This window comes from Leptosomus discolor, chromosome 1 (assembly GCF_034619465.1).
Source record: "Leptosomus discolor isolate bLepDis1 chromosome 1, bLepDis1.hap2, whole genome shotgun sequence".
NCBI lineage: Eukaryota > Metazoa > Chordata > Aves > Leptosomiformes > Leptosomidae > Leptosomus > Leptosomus discolor.
This window is the reverse complement of record NC_141391.1, coordinates 4508653-4531863: the sequence shown is the minus strand read 5'-3', so window position 1 is coordinate 4531863 and position 23211 is coordinate 4508653. Positions and strand designations below refer to the sequence as shown.

The 23211-nt window shown below is 45.1% G+C and overlaps 1 protein-coding gene across 4 annotated transcripts in view; it reads left to right on the top strand.

Annotated features, from left to right (window-relative positions):
- TENM4 (teneurin transmembrane protein 4) overlaps window positions 1–22833 on the top strand; it is a 358687-nt gene extending 335854 nt beyond the window's left edge. For all 4 annotated transcript variants that reach the window (XM_086481677.1, XM_086481675.1, XM_086481674.1 and 1 more), the window contains 4 exons: window positions 3758–4054; window positions 5269–6883; window positions 13104–13246; window positions 22075–22833. In XM_086481677.1, the coding sequence (XP_086337803.1) occupies window positions 3758–4054; window positions 5269–6883; window positions 13104–13246; window positions 22075–22833 (2814 nt within the window). The remainder of the gene's footprint in view (window positions 1–3757; window positions 4055–5268; window positions 6884–13103; window positions 13247–22074) is intronic.
- The last annotated feature ends 378 nt before the right edge of the window (window positions 22834–23211 follow it).

Below are 23211 nucleotides of genomic sequence, written 5' to 3'. Positions count from 1 at the left end.
TCATCTGGCTACAAATTCGACCCCTCACTGGCCAACAGCAACACAGAGCCCATCTGCAGTGAAAGCGTTAGGTAAACTCTGCTCCAAGCAACACAGCTCCTTCCCTTATTTATTTTTTAATAAACTGGAGTTTTTCAATAAAGAAGACTGTAAAATAATCTCTGTTAGTGGAGCAAACAGGACAGCCAAAAGAGACAGAGCTGCTGGCTCTGCTCTTTTATTTATTTAACCATGGAAACTCGTGTTGTAAGTCACTTTTTCACAAGACCTTGGCAGCAGGTTGATGGTGACATCAAGACCTAGCAGCCCAGATACTCCCCAGAACCAATGTGACCAGAGAGGGCTCTTGGGATATGCTGCTAACCATTCCTGGGGTGTTGACTAACGAGGACAGTCCAACATTATCTCCACAATTTCTGCAAGGTGTCGAGGTCTGGATATGGCCACCCCAACAGTTTTAGCAATTCGCTGTGGAAATTGCTTTGTAGGCAGCCATTTATCACATAGATGTCGTTGGCTCTTGGAGATCTCATTGCAGAAGTATTGTTTGTCCTCCTCTGCTGAAGGTTGCCAGAGTATTTTCATGAGAAATCTTCCCTTTTTGTGCTCTTGTGCTCCCACGGAGATCAATGCATGTTGTTTAATTATAATTTAAGCTAAAGGAGCTCCATAGGAAGCAATGGAGAAATCAGAGATGGTGGCGTGTTTATGCTCTTGCTTTTCCAGAGCAAGTTAAGGGATTGAATAAAGTACTGTGGAACATGAGTTTGGGGTTAAAATTAGACTCTCACACATTATAGAAGGGACATCAAATACACTATGAACTGTGGATGTAAATTTACCCTGTCTTGATCCTGTGCTGATCACAAGCCTTGTCAAATGCTCTTAGGGGCAAAAGCTTTTTGCAGGAGCTTTTCAGACCCCATTCCAGGATAAGGACTCCAGGATATAGGGTGGCACCTTAGCTGCTCCCCATAAAACACAGTTATTAGACTGAAGCTTTCAGCCCTGTCAGTGCTTCTGCAAAAAATTCACTTCTTTTCAGCCTGGAGAAGAGAAGGCTTGGGGGAGACCTTGCAGCTGCCTTCCAGTACTGAAAGGGGGCTTACAGGAAAGGTGGGGAGGGACTCTTTGTCAGGGAGTGTGGTGATAGGATGAGGGGTAACAGTTGGAAACTGGGACAGGGCAAGTTTAGATTAGATACAAGGAAGAAGTTCTTCAACCTGAGAGTGGTGAGACACTGGCACAGGTTGCCCAGAGAAGCTGTGGCTGCCCCCTCCCTGGCAGTGCTCAAGGTCGGGTTGGATGGGGCTGGGAGCAACCTGGTCTGGTGGAAAGTGTCCCTGACCATGGCAGGGGGGTTGGAACTAGATGGTCTTTAAGGTCCCTTCCAACCCAAGGCATTCCATGATTCCAGGCATGCCCTTGAAGAAGGATGAAAAAGATTTAGCCCCTGTCCAGAGGCTATTTGGCAGGGCAAGGTTCACTTTGCCCATCACCTTGAGGGGTAGTGTGAGCACTGCAGCACCTCTCAGAGAGAAGAGGGATTACACTGAGAGAGCAGCAGAAAACAAATCATAAAAAAAAACCACCAAAAAATCATGAAAAGGGAGGCTGGTTCCAACTAGCCTGCAGGAATTGCTTGCCAGAGCATGAGGAGGGTGGAATGACTTAGGGCACCAGTAATGGGATGCAGAGATTTGGACTAAGCTTAAGAGCTATCCTGGGACCTGTTATTTGGTCCTTCCAGCAGAGTGAATGGCACTGCTGCCGACGTAAGGATTGGGCAGGCCACTTTCAGCCTGGATTACTGTCCCAGCCCTGGAAGAGCTCTTTCCAGGTCTCTTGGCAGAGACCAGTAGCAGAAGAAGCTGCAGCTGCCAGGCTGGAGCTGCTCTGTGAATAGATGGAAGGCGGAGATGCTATTCCTTCCTGCTTTGCTTTTTTTTTTCATTTTTGCAAGCGATTGCCGCTTCTGTTTCTCTATTTATAGCAGCAAGCACCTATGAGATATCAAATTGCTCTGTTAGTTACATGTGTGCATCCGTACTTACAGTTTTGATACCTTTTTAATTATTTCCCAGCTTGCGTGTTACAGTGGGCTGTTGGCTGGTTCCCTCTTTTTCCCACTGCCCATTTACATTCTATTTTACACACATTTAATTGGAGTATTATCTACCTTTCCACACCGTTTCTTTCCTCGAGTCATACCTGCCTTTTAGCATTGTTATTCATAACTTGAAAATCATTTTTGCACTTGCCTCCTCTTACATCATCTTCACACTTACATCATGGCACCAATTCCTTCTCCCTCGGTGGGCCACGTGCACCCTCAGCTCGTTTCCACATTTTCTCAGCTGTGCTTTTGCCTCTTCCAACCCCAGCTCCTGAGATGCCTATTTTGAATTCTGATTTTGCAGTGTCCCCGTTCTCCAGGTTTCAGCACAGATGTCTGCCCAGACAGCACAAAAGCACTGCAGTCGTCCTGCCCTTTCCTCTTCCGACCCTCCAGGGCTGAAAAGCCCCTTCTCCGTTGGCTCTATCCCATCCTTTCTCTTGCTGTTTAGCTCTCAGATACTTGTGCATCCCTCAAAATATAGCAGAAATTCAATCACACACCCTAAATTAATGGCCAAGATCAAAGCTGGACCAGGGCTCAGAAGAGTGCTCAGGTCAGGAGTGTCGGCTTTCCCCAGAGCAGGGTAAGGCAGTGTGTTTAACTCGCAGGCTGAAGACCTCTCGGCAACCTGCAAGCCCTGGTGTATTGACTGCAGCTGAAGGGCTGCAAAGGGAACTGAAAACCAAGTCAGTTGTTCGGAGTTCGAAATTCATCCGAGAAGAATCTGCACCTTTCTAGAAAAGAGGAGTTCACCAACTGAAAGAGGTTCAGAACTGGTGGGATGGAGAAAGAGCTGTCTTCATCGGCAAGCTCATACTGGGAATGGGGGGTTTTCATCCTTGCTGAGTGCTTTGCTGCTGTGATGATGTGGCTTTGTAAGTCTCCGTGCACACGCAGCTAAACATGAGTTGTATTATCAGCTCCTTTTTGTATTGCTGTGCGTTACAATCCCTGAATCAAAATGTATTCCTGCTCCTACCTTTGAAGTAGATACCTTTGATCTTTGGAAATGCAGAGGCAGTGGAGGTAACAGGAGTGTAATTATGCAACACTGAATAACCCCAGGACAGTGAAGCTAAAACTCCAGCTCTCAGAAAAATTCCTGCTCTGTGTAACATCTGCAGTGGTCAGGGCCTCCGTATTTCAGCTCAGGGGAAAGGCTTGACCTGCAGTATATTCAGTAAACTCGGAGAAAAACTGTTGCCACTATTTTGACACAACATCTATCTTTCTTTCTACAAGTATTATTTTTTTATGTGCATAAATGCAAAAGACTGTATATCCCAGGTTTGATAAGCAGAGTACCTTGAAAATATTCCTTGAAACAAGTTGTCATTACATCTTCTGTAGGTCTATAATCGCATCTGCTGTAGCAATCCTAAGCTTAAGTTTGGGATATGGGCAATATTCCTTCACCGCGGTGATGCTCCAAAAGTACCCTGTTTTGCTGGCTCTCTCTTCACTGAAGGCATCAGAAGCAGCATTAGGACGACTCTTTGCTTTGAAAATTGCCTCTTATCCAGAGACAACAACCAGCTGGATACTCTCCAGAGTGGTCTAAAGAGGTTTTTGGTGAAACAAGGCTAGTCTTTGTAACTTAAAACTGTTTCCAGCTTCCTAATTCTCTCTTTCCTTTAGGTTCACAACAGAAACCTGCTGTCCCTCGACTTTGATCGTGTGACAAGGACAGAGAAAATCTATGATGACCACCGCAAGTTCACTCTCCGTATCCTCTACGACCAGGCAGGGAGGCCCAACCTCTGGTCCCCCAGCAGCAGACTGAATGGGGTCAATGTCACCTACTCCCCAGGAGGACACATTGCAGGGATTCAGAGGGGCACAATGTCAGAAAGGATGGAGTATGATCAGTCTGGCAGAATTACATCCAGGATCTTTGCTGATGGCAAATCATGGAGCTACACGTACTTGGAGAAGGTAAGAATCCTCTTATTGCTCAGAGATGGTGCATTTGGTGCAAATGGGCTTTACCCCTTTGACATCAGTACAGCTGCGCTCCTTCACCTCAGCTGATCTGTGGTCTTATGAGTCCAGTACTCCTCTTCTGCCTACACTACGGCGCACATAGTAACTTTGATGCCAGACCATCAAAAAGCAGTCAAAAATAGCCTGAGAAGTTTCCTCCCAGTCACCCGAGAGCATGTCTTAATGCTGCGAAGCTTTGGCATTTGATTTTTTAAGCACAACATTCCTTTGTTGAGCTAGCTGCAACATAAAATTTCTTCAGGTAAAGTCAGAGGAGTGAACAGTAGCAATTTCCAGGAGGAATTCTCATGTGAAAGCAACCCATACAGCTGACATCCCGCCTTCTTCAAGGGGCCCATTCCTGCTTCATAGGAAATACATGTAATTAAAAAGCGCGAGGCATGAATCCAGCCAGACTGTTGTTGCACGTTTTGCAGTGTTTTCTGTAGTCTGCACTCTCTAGATTGGCATGGGACTTAAATTCTTCTGGATATTATCATTCATCATTACACTGCCCAATGTCTTATAGATCCACATGCTGCATACCTGGGGCTGGAATTTTTTATTCCTGTGTTTTGTATAGAGCCTATCCTTACCACAGTTTAAGGCAACTGCAGTAACGTAGCTTTTAAAAAGCAAAAAGTATTGACTTGCTCCTTGTATTATACGACCTATGTGGATTGTTTGTTATATGCAAAAAAAAATCCCAGAACAAATAAGCATGCAGGCAGAAGTTTGTGGTAAGAGAGTAATAGATGATACAGAGACACAATGAATTAATTGGGCATTGGAAGGTATCGGGGATACTTTTTCAAGCATTGTTTAAGTAACTCTACCAATTGTATTTATTTAGTCTGTAAAAGCTATTGGCACGGGGAATTTGGGCAGAGACAGCTAGCTACAGGGTATTGATTCAAACAGTTGAGCATTCTGAACTTAGACCTTCCTCACTGCATTAACTGTTTCTTCCTCTGACCCATTCCTGCTTGGGGATACTCGATGTGCCGTTCAGCTGCATACCTCTCACCATTTAGTCCAACGGGTGCAGAGATTTATCTCACTTGCCCTGCTCTTTCGATTGGAGAATCTTGCAGGTTTTGTGAGTGTTGGGTATAATTTCGCCTGAAAAACAGGAATATAATCTATATTTTCTCCTTCCCACCCAGTCCATGGTGCTGCTCCTTCACAGCCAGAGACAGTACATCTTTGAGTTCGATAAAAATGACCGGTTGTCATCGGTGACCATGCCCAATGTTGCCCGTCAGACTTTAGAAACAATTCGTTCCATTGGTTACTACAGGAACATCTACCGGCCACCAGAAGGCAATGCCTCAGTAATTCAGGATTTCACAGAGGACGAGCAGCTCCTCCACACTTTGTACTTGGGCACAGGGAGACGCGTCATCTACAAGTATGGAAAGCTGTCCAAGTTAGCCGAGATGCTCTACGACACCACAAAGATCAGTTTCACTTACGACGAAACCGCTGGCATGCTGAAGACCATAAACTTGCAGAATGAAGGGTTCACATGTACAATCAGATACAGACAGATAGGACCCCTCATTGATCGACAGATTTTCCGCTTCACTGAGGAAGGCATGGTGAATGCACGCTTTGACTATAACTATGACAACAGCTTTCGGGTGACCAGCATGCAGGCAGTCATCAACGAGACACCTTTACCCATTGATCTTTACAGGTACGATGATGTGTCAGGCAAAACTGAGCAATTTGGTAAGTTTGGAGTCATTTACTACGATATCAACCAGATTATTACCACTGCTGTCATGACTCACACTAAACATTTTGATGCCTACGGCAGAATGAAGGAGGTCCAGTACGAGATATTCCGGTCTCTCATGTACTGGATGACTGTGCAGTATGACAACATGGGGAGAGTGGTTAAGAAAGAGCTGAAGGTTGGCCCTTACGCAAATACAACTAGGTACTCCTATGAATATGATGCCGACGGCCAGTTGCAGACAGTGTCTATCAATGACAAACCACTCTGGCGTTACAGCTATGACCTAAACGGAAACCTCCATTTGTTGAGTCCAGGGAATAGTGCCCGCCTTACTCCGCTCAGGTACGACCTCAGGGATAGGATTACTAGACTGGGGGATGTGCAGTACAAGATGGATGAAGACGGCTTCCTGAAGCAAAGGGGCAATGATATTTTTGAGTACAATTCAGCTGGCCTGCTCATCAAAGCCTACAATAAAGCCAGTGGGTGGAGTGTGAAATACCGCTACGATGGCCTAGGAAGGCGAGTCTCTAGCAAAACCAGCCATGGCCATCACTTGCAGTTCTTCTACGCAGACCTGACCAACCCAACCAAGGTCACCCATTTGTACAACCACTCGAGCTCCGAGATCACCTCCCTCTACTATGACCTCCAAGGCCACCTCTTTGCAATGGAGCTCAGCAGCGGTGATGAATTCTACATAGCCTGCGATAACATTGGCACTCCTTTAGCTGTCTTCAGTGGGACTGGCTTAATGATTAAGCAGATACTGTACACAGCATACGGGGAGATTTATATGGACACCAATCCCAACTTCCAGATCATCATTGGCTACCACGGAGGACTGTATGACCCCCTCACAAAGCTTATCCACATGGGACGGAGAGACTACGATGTGCTAGCCGGTCGGTGGACAAGTCCAGACCATGATATGTGGAAGCATCTGAGTAGCAATAACATCATGCCTTTCAACCTGTATATGTTCAAAAACAACAATCCCATTAGCAACTCTCAGGATATCAAATGTTACATGACAGGTAAGACATTTAAATTAATTGACATATTCACAAGCTTCAGTGAAAAGGTTTCTTCTCTCTCAGTGTCCTGGCCACCATGAGGTTTTCCAGTGTTTAATATAACGGACAAACTTTTCTTTGCCAGCTGACCCCTATGTTCAAGGCATGTTTAATTCATTAGCATAGATGGAGACTGTAATTCCCAGACCTCTTTCCTTTTCTCTTCCTTGCTGTTTGTTCTCTTTATTTTGCTTCCAGTTCTTCGTTCCCTCAGATATCCCAAGTTTAGCTACCAATTAATGTCCTGATAACCTTTCTTTTTGTAGAGGGGCAGCTGCTTACACAGTTTTGCCTAGAGATTTATTTACAGCTAAACAAACAGCATGCAGATTTGTTTTAGCAGAATGGTAACGCCAACTTAAACCTTTTATTACAGTCAGCCATTTCAGAGCACAGGCCAAAGCTGAACTAGAACGTCTGGCTACCGCCACGAAAGACAATAAAAAATGTTTCTATAAATACATTAGCAACAAAAGGAGGGCTAATGACAATCTCCATCCCTTGTTGGATGCAGGGGGAAACATAGTGACAAAGGATGAGGAAAAGGCTGAGGTACTTGATGCCTTCTCTGCCTCAGTCTTTAACAGTAAGACCAGCTGTTCTCCAGGTACCCTGACCTGGAAGATGGGGACAGGGAGCAGAATGAAGCCTCCATAATCCAAGGGCAAATGGTTAGCAACCTGTGGCACCACTTAGACACACACAAGTCTATGGGGCCAGAAGGGATCCACCCAAGGGTACTGAGGGAACTGGCGGAAGTGCTCACCAAGCCACTTTCCATCATTTACCAGCAGTCCTGGATAACTGGGGAGGTCCCAGTTGACTGCAAGTTAGTAAATGTGACGCCCATCTACAAGAAGGGCCAGAAGGAGGATCTGGGGAACTACAGACCCGTCAGTCTGACCTCGGTGCTGGGGAAGGTTATGGAGCAGATCATCCTGAGTGCCATGTACAGGACAAGCAGGTGATCAGGCCCAGACAGCATGGGTTTGTGAAAGGAAGGTCCTGCTTGACTAACCTGGTCCTCTTCTATGACAAGGTGACCTGCTTAGTAGATGAGGGAAAGGCTGAGGATGTTGTCTACCTGGACTTTAGTAAAGTCCTTGACACTGTTTCCTACAGCATTCTGCTGGAGAAACTGGCTACTCATGGCTTGGACAGACATGCTCTGCTGGGTAAAAAACTGGCTGGATGGCCAGGCCCAGATTTGTGGTGAATGGAGTTCAATCCAGTTGGTGACCGGTCACAAGTGGTGTTTCCCCGAGCTCAGTACTGGGGCCAGTTCTGTTCTTTATCAATTTTTATCAATGGTCTGGACAAGGGGATCGAATGTACCCTCAGTAAGTTTGCAGATGACACGAAGTTGGGCAGGATGGTTGATCTGCTCAAGGGTAGGAAGTCTCTGCAGAGGGACCTGGACAGGCTGGATCGATGGGCCAAGGTCAGCTGTATGAGGTTTAACAAGGCCAAGTGCTGGGTCCTGCCCTTTGGTCACAACAACCCCACGCAGCGCTACAGGCTGGGGATGAGGGGCTGGAAAGCTGCCCAGTGGAAAAGGACCTGGGGGTGATGGTCAACATCTGAACATGAGCCAGCAGTGTGCCCAGGTGGCCAAGAAGGCCAACAGCCTCCTGGCCTGTATCAGCAATGGTGTGGCCAGCAGGAGTAGGGAGCTGATGGTGCCCCTGTACCCAGCACTGGTGAGGCCGCACCTCAAATCCTGTGTGCAGTTTTGGGCCCCTCACTAGAAGAAGGACATTTTGGTGCTGGAGTGTGTCCAGAGAAGGGCAACGAAGCTGGTGAAGGGTCTGGAGAACAGGTCTGGTGAGGAGCAGCTGCAGGAACTGGGGTTGTTTAGCCTGGAGAAGAGGAGGCTGAGGGGAGACCTTATCGCTCTCTGCAACTACCTGAGAGGAGGCTGTAGTGAGGTGGGGGTTGGTCTCTTCTCCCAAGTCACAAGTGATAGGACAAGAGGAAATGGCCTCAAGTTGCACCAGGGGAGGTTTAGATTGGACACTAGGAAAAATTCCTTCACTGAAGGTGTGGTCAGGCGTTGGAACAGGCTGCCCGGGGAAGTGCTGGAGTCACCATCCCGGGAGGTATTTAAAAGACACGTAGATTTGGTTCTTAGGGACATGGTTTAGTGGTGAACTTGGCAGTGTTAGGTTAACATTTGGACTTGATTATCTTAAAGGTCTTATCCAACCTAAACAATTCTATGATTCTATGATTCTACACTAATCGTGTAGCTGAAAGTTGATCTGCCCCACAGAATTAACAGTTTCTACTAAAAGTCAATAAAAGCAGGTGCGTTAGACTTAAAGGCCAGATTTTAGGGCATGCTCACCCCACAGCTTGACACAACCTCTGAACTGCTTCCCCCGGGACTTTGTAAAATGGCAGTAACATGAGCTCTATGTATGTTTTTCATACAGAAAATCATCCTGTATGTTAAATATCCTTCCTGTATTCACACTTTGTGCAACACGAGTAGTAGTGCTTGAGAGGACTGTTTGGGTAGGACTCTTTTCTATATACTTCCCATTGGAAAACCAGGTGACATAATCAGAAATCGAACATACGTACTTCTTAAGGAAATATAATTAATTTTTAAAAGCTCCTGCTGCGTCTATCGCAACTTTCCCATATGCAACAATGTTTGCATTCCCTTAAATTATGAGATTGGCTTAATAGCAAAAAAAAATGTTACAAAATAAAAATTCTGGGCTGTTCTATTCCATTTGTTTTTCTAGCCATTAGGATTCATGCTTTCAGGTTCTTCTGCAGTAATCATAAGGATTAGATTGTATTTTTTTAAATGAAAAGCTGTTTTCTCCAGAGCTGAGAAGACGATGCCATGAGGGAAGTAAAATATGCCAAAAGATGCAGACTAAGATCCTGTGTGTTGGCCTCGCTCTGATAATTAAGGCTGGCAGGGAATACTTTGAGATAACTTTTCCTATCAGAAAATGCTCATTTGTCAAAACTGAATTTGTTTATGGAAGACGGTAGAGCTTGAGAGATTTCTCAGCAGAAATGTTGTAAACAGCTCTCAAAATTGTCTAAATGACAAATTCCAAAATAGCCTAAAAGAAAAATTCCTTTTTGGTTTTCAGCCTCTTCAAGTTAAGGGTAAACTGATTGAAAACTGGAAAAGAAAAATTAAGAGTCAAAAGCGAAATGGAAGATCTTAATTTGAAATTGTTATCTTGAACTGATCTAGTTTTTGGACAGTTGTTTCGTGGCATATTAACAGATTTTTATTTTCCTGCTCAAGTTAACGCAGGACAAGATTTCTAATCCTGTCTTGGGACAGGCAGTTTCCCACCCAGCTCTGATGATAACATCAAGATGTTCAAATCTGATAATTTAATGTTTTATATGTACCGCATAACTTTTTCCAGTGTCTTAAAAGTCTGGTTTTAGTCTTGCAAGAATACAGAGCCCAAATACATTTTTTAAGTTTCTCCTCTCCCACTGCGTGGAAGAAACAGGTCATGTAATGGGATGAGTGCCGTGATGCAAAGCTGCTGCTCTGGCATTTCTTTCGGCTGAAGCTTTCAGGCACATTGTGGACAGGACTGCGATGAGTGTGTCCTTGTCATCACAACCGAATCTGCCCAGATTTGGGCACAAGGAACCATTTTCTGTCCCTCCATCCCCACCCCAGGACCTGTTGTCCTCAGGGGAGCTCAGCGCCCAGGACATGGGCGAACAACACATCCTTTGGTCTCCAGTGATGAGGTTTCTGAGCTCATGGCTACAAATTGGAGGCATGCAGAGGGGAGAGCAGGAGAAGCAGGTATTTATGTTTTGAGGCCCATTGTTAAACATGAATATTTTAGTGATTGTACACTTCAAGGCGCAGAGCTTTGCTGCCAGCTTCAGCAATCCTGATGGATTGAACTGACATTTCCATTACATGTGTCTGCATTAAGCACTCTTTTTCTTTGCCCTCAAATGAATTTACTGTGAAATGTGTTGGCAGGGTTACTGTAGCTGAAAAAAAACTCTGTGATGTGAAATGTACTTTTCTGTCAAAAAAGTTGTCACTGCCTCTTGGCAAATTAATATTTTCCCCTGTGTTTTCTCAGCTCCACACCTTCCTCCTATGTTTTTTTTTGTTTTTTTTTGGTTTTTTTGTTCTGGGTATTCCAACACCTCTTCCCAAAAAGAACAAACTCCTGTTTGCAAATGTTTTGAAAGTCAGTTTTCTGAGAAGTAGCAAAAAAAGCCTGTCTTGAATCTTTCCAGACACGTTACATATTTTTCTGCTGTTCAGCATCCCTGCTCTGCATCCTTTTTAACATTTGTGAAGTGCTTGGAAAATGGTTCCTTCACCAATGCCGACCTTCACTGTTTTACTTTGTTCTCCTGACCACCTGGTCCACAATATGTACATCAAAGGTCTTCATTTCACATGAGAAGGACTTGGAAGCAGGCTGGCTTAGCGCTAAGCAAAAAAAATAATCAAATGAGCCTTTTAATTTCTTTCCCTCCCTCCAACCTCTCTGTTTCAAAGACACTCCAAAAACAATCTGTACATTGAGTGAACAGAAGTGTTTTTATTACAGAAATCCTCCCCCTTCCACATGGATTGTCGCAAGGGCTTTTTGGACATCTGCCCAATCTCAACATTTTGGCCTGTAAGAAAACAAGCAACAGATAGAGTGTTTGTTTGGCTCCTGGTTCTCCAGTCATCTGGAAGTGCCTTATTTGCCGCTTGCATCCATAATTTCTTTTCCAACCAGCTCTTCAAAACACTCATTTAGGCTCATGGGAAATAGAGAAAAAATATTCAAAGATGCATATTTGGTTATTTAAATTGATCCCTTTTTCACATTGTTTCAATAATGTTTATTGAGTTTAGTAAAATGAAAATCAAGCCCCTTGCACATCCAGCTTGAAGCAGAGCAATCACCAACACAATCCCAGTTACATCCAAAACACTTGAGACCCCTGGGAGCTGATATTAGTTAAACTTTACCATCATACCTTTCTTTTCCTTGCAATTGCTACTTGTGTGCCAAATGCACACCATATTGCTTGAAGGCTGTAGCAGGTGTGTCCTTCTCTAGAGTTCAGTGAAGGCAAACAAGGTTAGATCATCAAATGCCCTGAAGTTAAGGGTGGAAGCGATGCCGATCCCAAGCAGATCTAGGAGTTAACCAACCTCATCACTATTTCCTCCAGCGGATTAACTGTCAGCTGCTATTCCTAATAGCTGTGCAATCAAAAAATCAGGGAAGACTTTGTAGTCTACTGTCAAGTGAATGCAGGAACGATGTCCCAAATGGCTGGGGTTTCCATCATGTCCCCTTTGGTGCCAGTGGTCCCCCTTTTGAACAGGACAATAGTTTATCGCTTGCAGGCAGCAGTTTTCTCACCATCCATGGACTTCTTCTAAGGGGGTTGTGGAAAGTATCGAAGCAAAGTAGTCTTGTATCTGTACACTTACTTTCACTATAATGTACCTTGCAGGTAGTGTGGAAGCTGATTTTAAATGTCACTATAAAAGATGACATGTGACTTTACACTGGTTTGATACTGAAACGATACCTTCGTATGAAAAATGCCAAGAAACTCAAGACTGAGGTGGAAATGCCATGGAAAAAGCAGAGAGTATGTCCAGAGCCTCTTCCATGAGCACCTGCCAAATGACCATGCTGTTCATCCTGGATGCCCTGGTATTCTGGCTCACATAGCCCTAAATTTAGTCTTCGGCCTGCAGGCCCTTTGAGGGTCCTCAGGAGGAGAAGTACTGTGGCTGAGATGTTCAGAGCTGACTGTAGGACTGGACAACACTTACCATCTCAGCTTCCTTTAGAGTATTGTTGTTCCTGTGCTTCTCCTGCATACCTTAGAGCAGTGCCTGGTTCCTGCTGACAAAGGGTAGACGTGGAGTTGACTTTGATTTGGGCCATTTGGTCACTACCAAGGCTTCTGCTGCAGAGCTGGGAAAGTGCAGATTTGGACTGTGGTTGGAGGTGGAAAGCCCAGCTTTGGCCCATGGTCCTTTCAAGGACCATTAAGATTTGTGCTCTTCACACGAAGTAGACGCTAACCATTTAGCCGGACTGCCACAGTGCCAGGCACCATAGGGTCCTCCTCTGTGCTGTTCTTCTGGGCAACCCTGCTTGAGAGATCAGATAACTTGATTTATGCTTCTCTTCCCCTCCAGATGTCAACAGCTGGCTGCTCACCTTCGGGTTCCAGCTACACAACGTCATCCCCGGCTACCCCAAGCCAGAGATGGATGCGATGGAGCCGTCCTATGAGCTCATCCACACACAGATGAAAACGCAAGAATGGGACAATAGCAAGGTGATCCATGCAACTCCACACAGTATCTCACACCCTTATCAGCAAACTATCCAGTTGCAATCTTTATTAAAAAAACCTGTATCAGCATGTTCTCCCAGATACACTGGGAGATTAAGAGCAAGGCAGTCCCTGTTACAGCAATGAAATCCGACTGAATAATCACATCTTAAGTTCCTTACTGCCACGTTGCTTTTTCCTGTGGTGTTTTCTGGTGGTTGCTCAATGAAATGGTGTGTTACTGTTTCTTTCTCCCACAAGAGAGAAAGAAACAGTTATAGCAGATTTCAGGCTAAATTCAAGGCCTTTGCACCAAGGATTCTTGGAAGTGAAAAAAAGCAAATCTTGATATAGAATCAGTTTCTACAGATTTTTTTTCTAGGAACTTATTCAATCTGGTTTAAAATGTCTTAAACAAGTCCCAGTACTTCCGTAGGAAACTGTTTTGCACTGCTGTGGATCTCACCAGAAAGAAGTTTTAGATGATAGTTAACTTTCATTTTACCTGACCGGGTTTAATCCCAAGTCACTGCCTCCTGCTTTTTAAAACAGCCTGCATCACAAGCCGTTTTGGTAGATGCTGGCACAAAATTCAATGATGAAATTGGCAAGAAAAAAGCTTTTACAGCCCAATCATTTCCCCCTCTCTCCCTGTTGGGAGTTATTCACCTGAAAGATGGAGGCAGCACTGTTAAAGGTTAGCACACTGAGTCAGGATACGAGAGCCCTGGGTTATTCCCAGCCCTACTGCTTATCGGTTGTGTGGCCTTGAAAAAAGTCATTTACCTCTCAAGATATTCTTTCATCTCCTGGCCTGATTTTATTCCGGGGTTCCTTTCATCTGTTTAGTCCGAATCCTCTTTCGTCTGAATTCCTGCTTGCTGTTGCTGTGTATTCAAACATCGTGAGAGCAGTGAGGCACCAATGTGCTTGGGGAGATCAGGATATGCTCTTTACATTTCTGCTAATAAAATGATAACAGTAGGAAGTGGAATTGATTCCAGCTGCCCTCCTAGCCTCTTTATCTATGAGTTCACTGAAGTCTCACTGTCCTGCAGCACATTCTTGAAGTCCTGTACACGTATTAAACCAGGAGGTAAAATACAGTGTCACATCTCCCGAACCACAAAGAGTATCACTCAGAGGTATGAAGAAGATACTGTGCATTAATAGAATAGTCAGCCTCATAGCTATGGTGAAGATAAGCCAAAATGTACCAGCTTCAACTTCAGTGAGAGATTTCTATTAAGACATATCACTTTATGATAGAGGGGGACCAAAAGAAGTATGCCTTTTGCTACCATGGCTGAGTTGGTGCTTGAAAACCATTACGCCGCAGTAACGCGGCTGTGGTTTGGAGCTCAGAGACTCCTTTTTTTTTGTTTCTCGCTTCCTTGGATTAAACAATAGAATGCTAATAGAGATGATTTCTGTAATGAGAAATAGCCTCAGGATTTTTCCTGCCCTCTGATGTGACACAGTCTCCCCAGGCAAAGCTGTACAGGAGAAGGCAAACATGGAAGGCCCATTCAGAGACCGCACAAAAGATTGTCTCTGAATTGTTATGTGCAGGATACTAACTCTCACAGAACTGCAACAGAAATTATTATTGTTGTTGTTATTTTTATTATTATTATTTTATTATCATTAGGTTTTTTATTATTATTAGACTTATTGATTGAATAGCCAAGTAACTTGAGTGACAGCTTGAGGTGAAGACAGACACTTGGCTTATACACGCAGCTGAGCTGAAAATAAAACCAAGGAGCCCTCCCTTTCATCCACCTGTTTTAGGTAAATTTGCATGAATGAGCAATAAGAATAAAAGAAAATCTCCATGTCCCCTTCAGGTTTTTAAAGCAAGAAGCTGCGGTGAGGACTGTACAGGGACCTGCTTGGCAAAGGAGGGCTTTATGCAGCCGTTGTGCTTTCAGATGAGTCACTTTACACTCAAGTGTTGAAAGTGGAATTTAACCATTGCAGGCTGTTTCATATTCTTCCCCTGTGTTATGACAGCAACTAAACATGAGCATTTTTATTTCAGTCTGCTGTTGCAGGATCATGCTGTGATAGCAAGTGGTTCTCAAATGCTATAGAGCAGGATTCCCTTCCTTTCTGTCACACGCAGCATATTGTAGGCATATATTTGCATAAAATAAATTCATTCACGTATGATACCTGAACACATGATCCGTTTTCTCCTAAGCCTATCCGCGCATCCAGCACTGATGTTTCACATGTAATTCTGTTCACTCCCAAACCTTCCAGCCACGCACACATGCGCCCAGACACAACCCAGCCCTTCTTCCTACTGGTCATCTCTGTATTTATTGATGAAGCATGTGGAAGAAAATACAAACTTTTGAAAACTTCACATAGCAAATGACAGACTTAAACAAAGTGAAATGGAAGCACAGGAAATATTTTCAGACAATAAGACTGAGCAAACTGTGAAATGGTCTTCCAGAGCATGTGGAGTAAGCTCCAGATTTAAAAGTAGCCTGGGCAAGGCACTGGGCAATGCCCATCCTGCTTGCAAGCCAGGGATGTTCACTGAATGATGTACCACATCTCCATGCCTTTCAATCACTGGTTTCTCTGGGTCACGTACCTCCTTGCAATAGACCAAAGTAAATTCGAGTTACTCCGCTGGCTTCGCTGATCAAAGCTGCGGCCCAGCAGATTGAGTCACTTCTTTTATCAGAGAGGAATGAATAACAGGAGCACGACAGCAAAGCAACTAACTCCACATAAATGGCTGCTTTGTATCTCTTCGGAGCGCATAACCAGAGGGCCCTGGCATCTCCTTCCAAAACATTGTTGGTACTTGCCTCGCAGGGCTGGAAGATGGGAGAGATAATTCTGACTTTGAGCATCCACCAGCTCAGAAACAGCCAGCATGTCATAAACCTTGCACTAACCCCCTGCAGCTCTGGAGTGACATTTAAAATCCAATACTCTGTCGTGCCGCACTTCCCCCCGCCCCCCCCTCCCTGCGACTGTGAGTCTGTCACTAAATTGTTTGTTGAACAAGTTCAGTGTTATTGGCCACCAGGGGACTCTGGGTGACCTCTGGCATATTGTGGAGCTGCTGCACCTGAATCCAATTTCTCTTTTTTTGTTGTTGTTGGTTTTTTTGGTTTTTTTCCTTCCCTTTTGTCTTGTTGAACTGTCAGGTAATTGCTGGAGCCAGAACAACTCTATTTGCAGGGAGGGGTGTTTTGGAGTCAGCGCTTATATCGTTAACTACATCATATTATTAACTACCCTTCTCTCCACCGCAGGAGCACTGTGCCTCCAGGAAAGGTCCTCTTTTCTGCAGTGCCCATTAGAGGCTGTGCTGGAGGAGCAGCTTTTGGTGTCCCTTATGAAGCAGCATTTTGGAGGCAAGGGCTGCTCTGGGGTACTCAGCCAGGGAGTCAGCTGTAGGGCCGTGCTTTCTGGCACAGCTCCTCCCAAGGACAATCTGTTTGAGGGACTGGCTCTGCCAGCGCTCATCATTCAGGGAGGGCATCCTCACATGGCGGGTGCTTTGTCCTGGGCTTGGGCCATGATGCTGTCTGCACGTGTGTCCATCAGCCCCTAGTTATGTTTTGCAAAAGTACTGGCCAGTTTTCACTGGATCTGGTGCGGGGAAAGGAGTAGAACTCTCAAATACATTAATGTCTTGAAGCTTTATGAAAACAGATGAGCAAGAGAAGGAGGCAAATCCTCTGATTTCCCCACAGATGGAAATCTGCTTGATGAGCTCAACTTCGTTATCCCCCTGCAGCTGTGTACACTGGCAGGGTGGAGAAGAGACCTGTCCTCTGAGCCCGAGAGTTAGCACTTCTGTTTCACTCGTTGCTAACCATTCACCATCTACAGCACTGGCCTTGCTGGCCAGTCGCTCACCTCCGTTGTCCCACTTGCATCTGTGGTTGGCAGGTTGCTAAGCAGGCACATTGCCGTGCTGATGGGGAGGTGCCTGTTGTGGTTGACGGGCTCCTCCTGCACCTCCACAAGTTGGGAGTTGGTGGGGGATGTCCAAATGGGGGCTGGTCTTCAGGTGATGGCCAAGTGGAAGGGAGGGAAGAGGCTGATTTCTGAAGAATGGTTTTGTTAACAGAGAGCTGGGGGTTAAATAAGAAGGAGTTAAGGATGAAGAATATTTTGGAGAAGTCATAACTTCCAAGCCTTTTGGAAGAAGTGGCTTTCTGCATTGTAAGCCATATGGTGGTAAGAGAAACACCTATCTGTGTATAATGGCACAAGGATCTAGAGAAACTTGGAAACATGTTCACGTATTTCACATCTTGGATCCTTGATGGGAAATTAAAGCTTTCAGTCTCACACTGGAAGGCGGTATTTAAAAACAACAGATGATAGTATCTGGCTATGGTATTTTGAATCCTCAAGAGGTGCCGGCAAAATGCAAGAGGCTATTCAGAGATCTCTGTAATGTGCCGTTCTCTTGAGCTCTGTGCAGCAGCGAACAAATGATGAAGGTCGTTCTCTTCTCTTCTCTCCAATGGGTTGTTACTAGATAAAGTGAAATGTCACCTAAGGACATCTGATTAAAAAAGACTGTGAGGAAAAACAAACCCAGCATAGCTGTCACTCACATCTAGCAAGAAATATTGAAATAAAATAACTCTGAATTCCCTTATTTCTTCCATAAAACCGGTTTTACAGATACTTTGGTTTACAGTTGCTAAAAGCAACAGCATTTTTTAGAGAATACCACGTGCCACTTCAGCCTTGGATAGAAATTTTCTGTTTCTCTTCTTTGCCACTTCAGTAAAATGAGTTCTAAGATGAAACAGAAATGGTAATTTCAAAGTCAGGGATACACTGCCTCTTTGAACTACATATAATCTGTTTGCCTCCACCCCCTTTATAATCGCAGAATCACACAAAATCACAGAATGGCAGGGGTTGGAAGGGACCTCTGGAGATCATCTAGTCCAAACCCCTGCCAGAGCAGGTTCACCTATAGCAGGTCACACAGGACTGCATCCAGGTGGGTTTTGAATCTCTCCAGGGAAGGAGACTCCACAGCCTCCCTGGGCAGCCTGTTCCAGTGCTCTGTCACCCTCAGGGTAAAGAAGTTTTTCCTCATGTTCAGGTGGAACTTCCTGTGCTCCAGTTTGTGCTCATTGCCCCTGGTCCTGTCACTGGGCACCACCAAAAAGAGCCTGGCCCCGTCCTCTTGACAAACACCCTTTAGATATTGATAAGCATTGATAAAGTCTCCTCTCAGTCTTCTCTTCTCCAGGCTAAAGAGCCCCAGGTCTCTCAGCCTTTCCTCATAAGAGGGATGCTCCAGTCCCCTCGTCATCTTCGCAGCCCTCCGCTGGACTCTCTCCAGTAGTACACAGTCCCTCTTGAGCTGGGAGGCCCAGAACTGGACACAGCACTGCAGGTGTGGCCTCACCAGGGCAGAGCAGAGGGGGAGGAGAACCTCCCTCGACCTGCTGGCCACACTCAATGTACCCCAGGATACCATTGGCCTTCCTGGTCACAAGGACACATTGCTGGCTCATGGTCCACCACAGCTCCCAGATCCTTCTCCACAGAGCTGCTCTCCAGCAGGTCGACCCCCAGCCTGTGCTGGTGCAGAGCATACGAGCTACCTTTGGTTTGCCTGAATTTGTTGGTTTGGGTTTTTTTCTCTTGGATGTGTTTGCTTTTCCTTTTCTTTTTTTAAAAGTGCTGTTCCCAAAGACACTCTTTTATCAAAGAAATGCACTCAAAAATTTCAAAGTCATCCTGAGCTCATTTTCAAGATAACAGAGATGTGTTTAGTTATTATAATAACAGTAAAGTGATGAAAATGTTCAGCATTACAGCTTTGCCCATGTCTGATCCCCCACTTCCCTACGTGACAAAAGATGGAGAAAGACCAGAGGGCCTGTAACCAGTGCCCAGTGGAAAACCCTTTGGATATGATTTTGTTCTTGATTAAGAAACTTAAATTTAGGTCTCTGCCTGTGAACTTGGTATCCAAGCTTCCATTATAGCCAGCAGAGCTATACAATGAACTCAGTAGCTGGTGCCATTTGAGATACCCTAAGGCCAGGCTGGATGGTGCTTCGAGAAACCTGGTCTAGCGGGAGGTGTCCCTGTCCATGGCAGGGGGGTTGGAACTAGATGGTCTTTAAGGTCCCTTCCAACCCAAACCATTCTATGACTTCTGCATGTCTGCAGCCCAGATTACCTTCACCCTGACCCTGAGGCTAGGTAGAATTGACCTGGAGAGTTAGGAAACATGTCTTGGGGAAAGCAGTTGGAGCTGTCCAAGACCAAACCAGGAGTTAAAATAAAAATTATCCAGTGTGAATGGTAAGAGGTGCAATACAATGTCTCACTCTCTTTAGCAGTATTTACTTTTAAAAGGCTATAAAATTATATTATTGCTAACATATTTATTTTATATTTAGCAGTAGAAACATAAGGTTACAAACCATATGACCTGCTTGTCCAAAGTACAGTAGATTGTCATATCACAGTGTCTGTCTTGCAGCATCATCAGGTTTTCAGAGCTCGTTGCAAACTCACTTTTCATTTGAGTTCAGAAGACAAGGGAGCGGTCTCCAGACCCACTGGTTGGCAGAGGCAACCAAATTTGGAGGCATTCAGAGGAGATCTGTACCTAATAATTTGCTGAGAATTGAAAAGGCACTAGAGCTCCTGCAGCTTATCAAGAATAAGGCAGTGAAGACAAAATACAAGGGGAATGGGGGAGATATCTGGTAGGAATAATTCTGCCATGCCCAGTGCTGTCTGACCTCCCAGAGCTCCCTTCCCCCAGGTGATAATGAGTAGATGATGCAATTAATTCCAGGGACCCCTTATCAGCCAACTGCTGGTAAATGTGGTGATGTGTGTGTAGATGGTGATATATAAATGCCCACAGGACACAGCAATGTAGCACAGAAGACCTGATTTACATCTTTGAGTGAAGGAGCTCAGACGAAACGGGGATTCAGCCCAAGTAATGAGAAATGACTTTTTCCATCACTCGTAAAAGTTACTGAGGTGAGCTGGAAGAGCAATGTGGCATTGGGTAGTGGGACCACCTGGAGTCAATCCGTATGAGATGCACCTGAGAAGAATACCTTCCCATTTAAACCTCTTTGGAGAGAAAGTAACTAACCAAGGCTGTACACTTATTTAGAACAGTAAGTGTTTCATGGAGTTTCATTGAAACCTAATTGCTCCATGTCCATCATCAGTGACATCTACATTAATTACGTCTGGTTTTTGCATAATTAGAGCGGTTGAGCAGTTGGCAGGGGAGCTAGGCTCGGCTCCCTATCAGTCTGTTAATTATATTGCTCTCCAGGCTGTGTGTGAGGTCTCCCCCAGGCAGTATGGGGAGAACCAGAAAGAGCTCCTCTTTCATAGGTGGCTGGTTGCTGCTCCAACTACTATGCTGTTAATCAAAAGTGGAAAAGGAGGAGCTACGCCAGCCTGCTTGGCACTTTCAATAAAAGTCAGTCCTGGGTATTTTAATGCTTGACAGTCCAAATCATGCTCCTGAACTTGTGTACCTCCGTTCCCTTATAGTTTTCTCCTTGATAGATCAAAATTGCTCGTAATCTGAGTGAGTTGCGATGCTAGATCCTTTATTTTATTTCTTTAATGCTTTGACACCCTTCCCTGGAAATTAAGGTTTATTTCCCTTCCCTTGCCATGGTACAATTCTTAGTTGAGAGGCCCACACTGAAATGCTTGCATTGTCTGAATTGTCTTCTCACACCCAGGGAAGGATGTGAGCCTTTAGCTTGTGGACAGTTTAAGGCAATATCCTTCATGGATGTTAAATTTCCTCAAAATAATTGGAGTGCAGCAAACTTTTCTCTGTAGCCTATTTTTAATCCTGGATGTCATTACATTATTGAATAGAGCCATTGGCAGTGCCAGGAGAGTTTTGTCATAGCATCCTCTTGCTTTTGTGAAATTTGAGCAAATAATTGTTCGTGAACAGGGGTCTGTAAGAAGGCTGCGCTGCCATGAATTGCTGAGAGCATTTCCAAAGACATTTTGCAGTAATGATGAGCTGCTGACTCGCTTTGTGCTTGCTCCATTATACACTAACAGCAAAAGTGACTTTGTATTGCACCTGACTGCAAATGATCCAGGCTGTTGTCTCTCAGCCGTTTTTCTTCAGTATAAGCCAAAACTTGAGCATCAGGTGTGGCTGGCCTTAGCTCAGGGAGTCTGGCACATTGCAGAGGATTTGCAGAAAACAGGAGATGGATTTAGGGCCTTCGTTAAGTTTTGAACAAACTGCTTTGTCCAGGTTGAAATGGGATACGGAGGGGTTATAGCCACTTTGAGGGTCATACCTGTGATGCAGGGCTTTTGAAGGTAGCACAAGGAGTTACAAAGTGAAGTTAAAATAGAGGGAACTTTTACAAATACTTGCACACTTTTTCACAGAAAATATGAAAGCATTTTATAAAGCATCATGGCCACAAGATGAATGATTTCTTATGTGCTGAAGAAGAACACTGAAGCACAAAATAATTGCATGTCCAAACTCGACCCTCACACCGCTGAGGCAAAAAGTCCTTTTCTACCTCCACATCCTTCAGTCTGTGAGATTAAATACAGTTCAGAAACAATGAACATTAGGGGGAATAATGTGACAACACGTCTCTTCCATTAAAAAGAATTAACAATCTGAAAAAAGGTGATAAGGGAAAAAAAAAAAAAAAAAAAAAAGCGCTCCTCATTAGAAGTTTCCAGGATGTTCTGCTGGTCTCCAGCATGCTGATAATGCCTTTGGGTCATCGGGCTTCTCTTTTTTAATACATCTTTCTCTTCTTTCTCTCCCTGCTCAGTCAATTTTGGGGGTCCAATGTGAAGTGCAGAAGCAGCTGAAAGCTTTTGTCACTCTTGAGCGCTTCGAACGGATCTACAGCTCCAGCATCGCCGGGTGCCGGCAGGTCAAGAAGAACAAGAACTTTGCCTCTGGAGGCTCCATCTTCGGCAAAGGTGTCAAGTTCGCCATGAAGGACGGGCGCGTGGCCACCGACATTATCAGCGTGGCCAACGAGGATGGGCGGAGGATTGCGGCCATCCTGAACAACGCCCATTACCTGGAGAACTTGCACTTCACCATCGACGGGGTGGACACGCACTACTTCATTAAGCAAGGGCCGTCGGAGGGCGACCTGTCCATCTTGGGCCTCAGCGGCGGGCGGAGGACCCTGGAGAACGGCGTGAACGTGACAGTGTCCCAGATCAACACAGTGCTAAGTGGAAGGACTAGACGTTACACGGACATCCAGCTCCAGTACGGTGCGCTGTGTCTGAACACTCGCTACGGGACCACCTTGGATGAGGAGAAGGCCCGTGTCCTGGAGCTGGCCCGACAGCGTGCTGTAGCCCAAGCTTGGTCCCGGGAACAGCAGAGACTGCGGGACGGGGAGGAGGGTATTCGCTCGTGGACAGAAGGGGAGAAGCAACAAGTGCTAAACACGGGCCGGGTACAGGGCTACGACGGCTATTTTGTGATCTCAGTGGAGCAGTACCCCGAACTCTCAGACAGCGCCAACAACATCCACTTCATGAGACAGAGTGAAATGGGCAGAAGGTGACAGAGAGGGTTGATGCGGTGACTTCTTGCCAAAGACAGCTACTCTTTTGTGGCCACTTACCTGACTGTGTTGTACTCAATCCTTTTTCTAAACTGAACAAGGCGGGGGGCGGGGGGGGGAGGAAAATAGAAAGAGAAGGAGTAATATGGTTGCACTGTAACTCATGCAACATGCTTTTTGTTTTCCTCTTTAATTTGGCCTTCACACATTTTTTGCAATGAACAGAAGGTATATTTTGCCGTAGTGTGATCACAGTGAAATTTACTGTCTCTTGTCCTTTTTTCATTTGTTTCCGTCCCCCTCCCCCCCCCCCCCATCTTTGTGAGGAATTTGAAGTGGGGAGTCGTCAACGTACGTCCTTAGGTGTGAAGTGCGAAA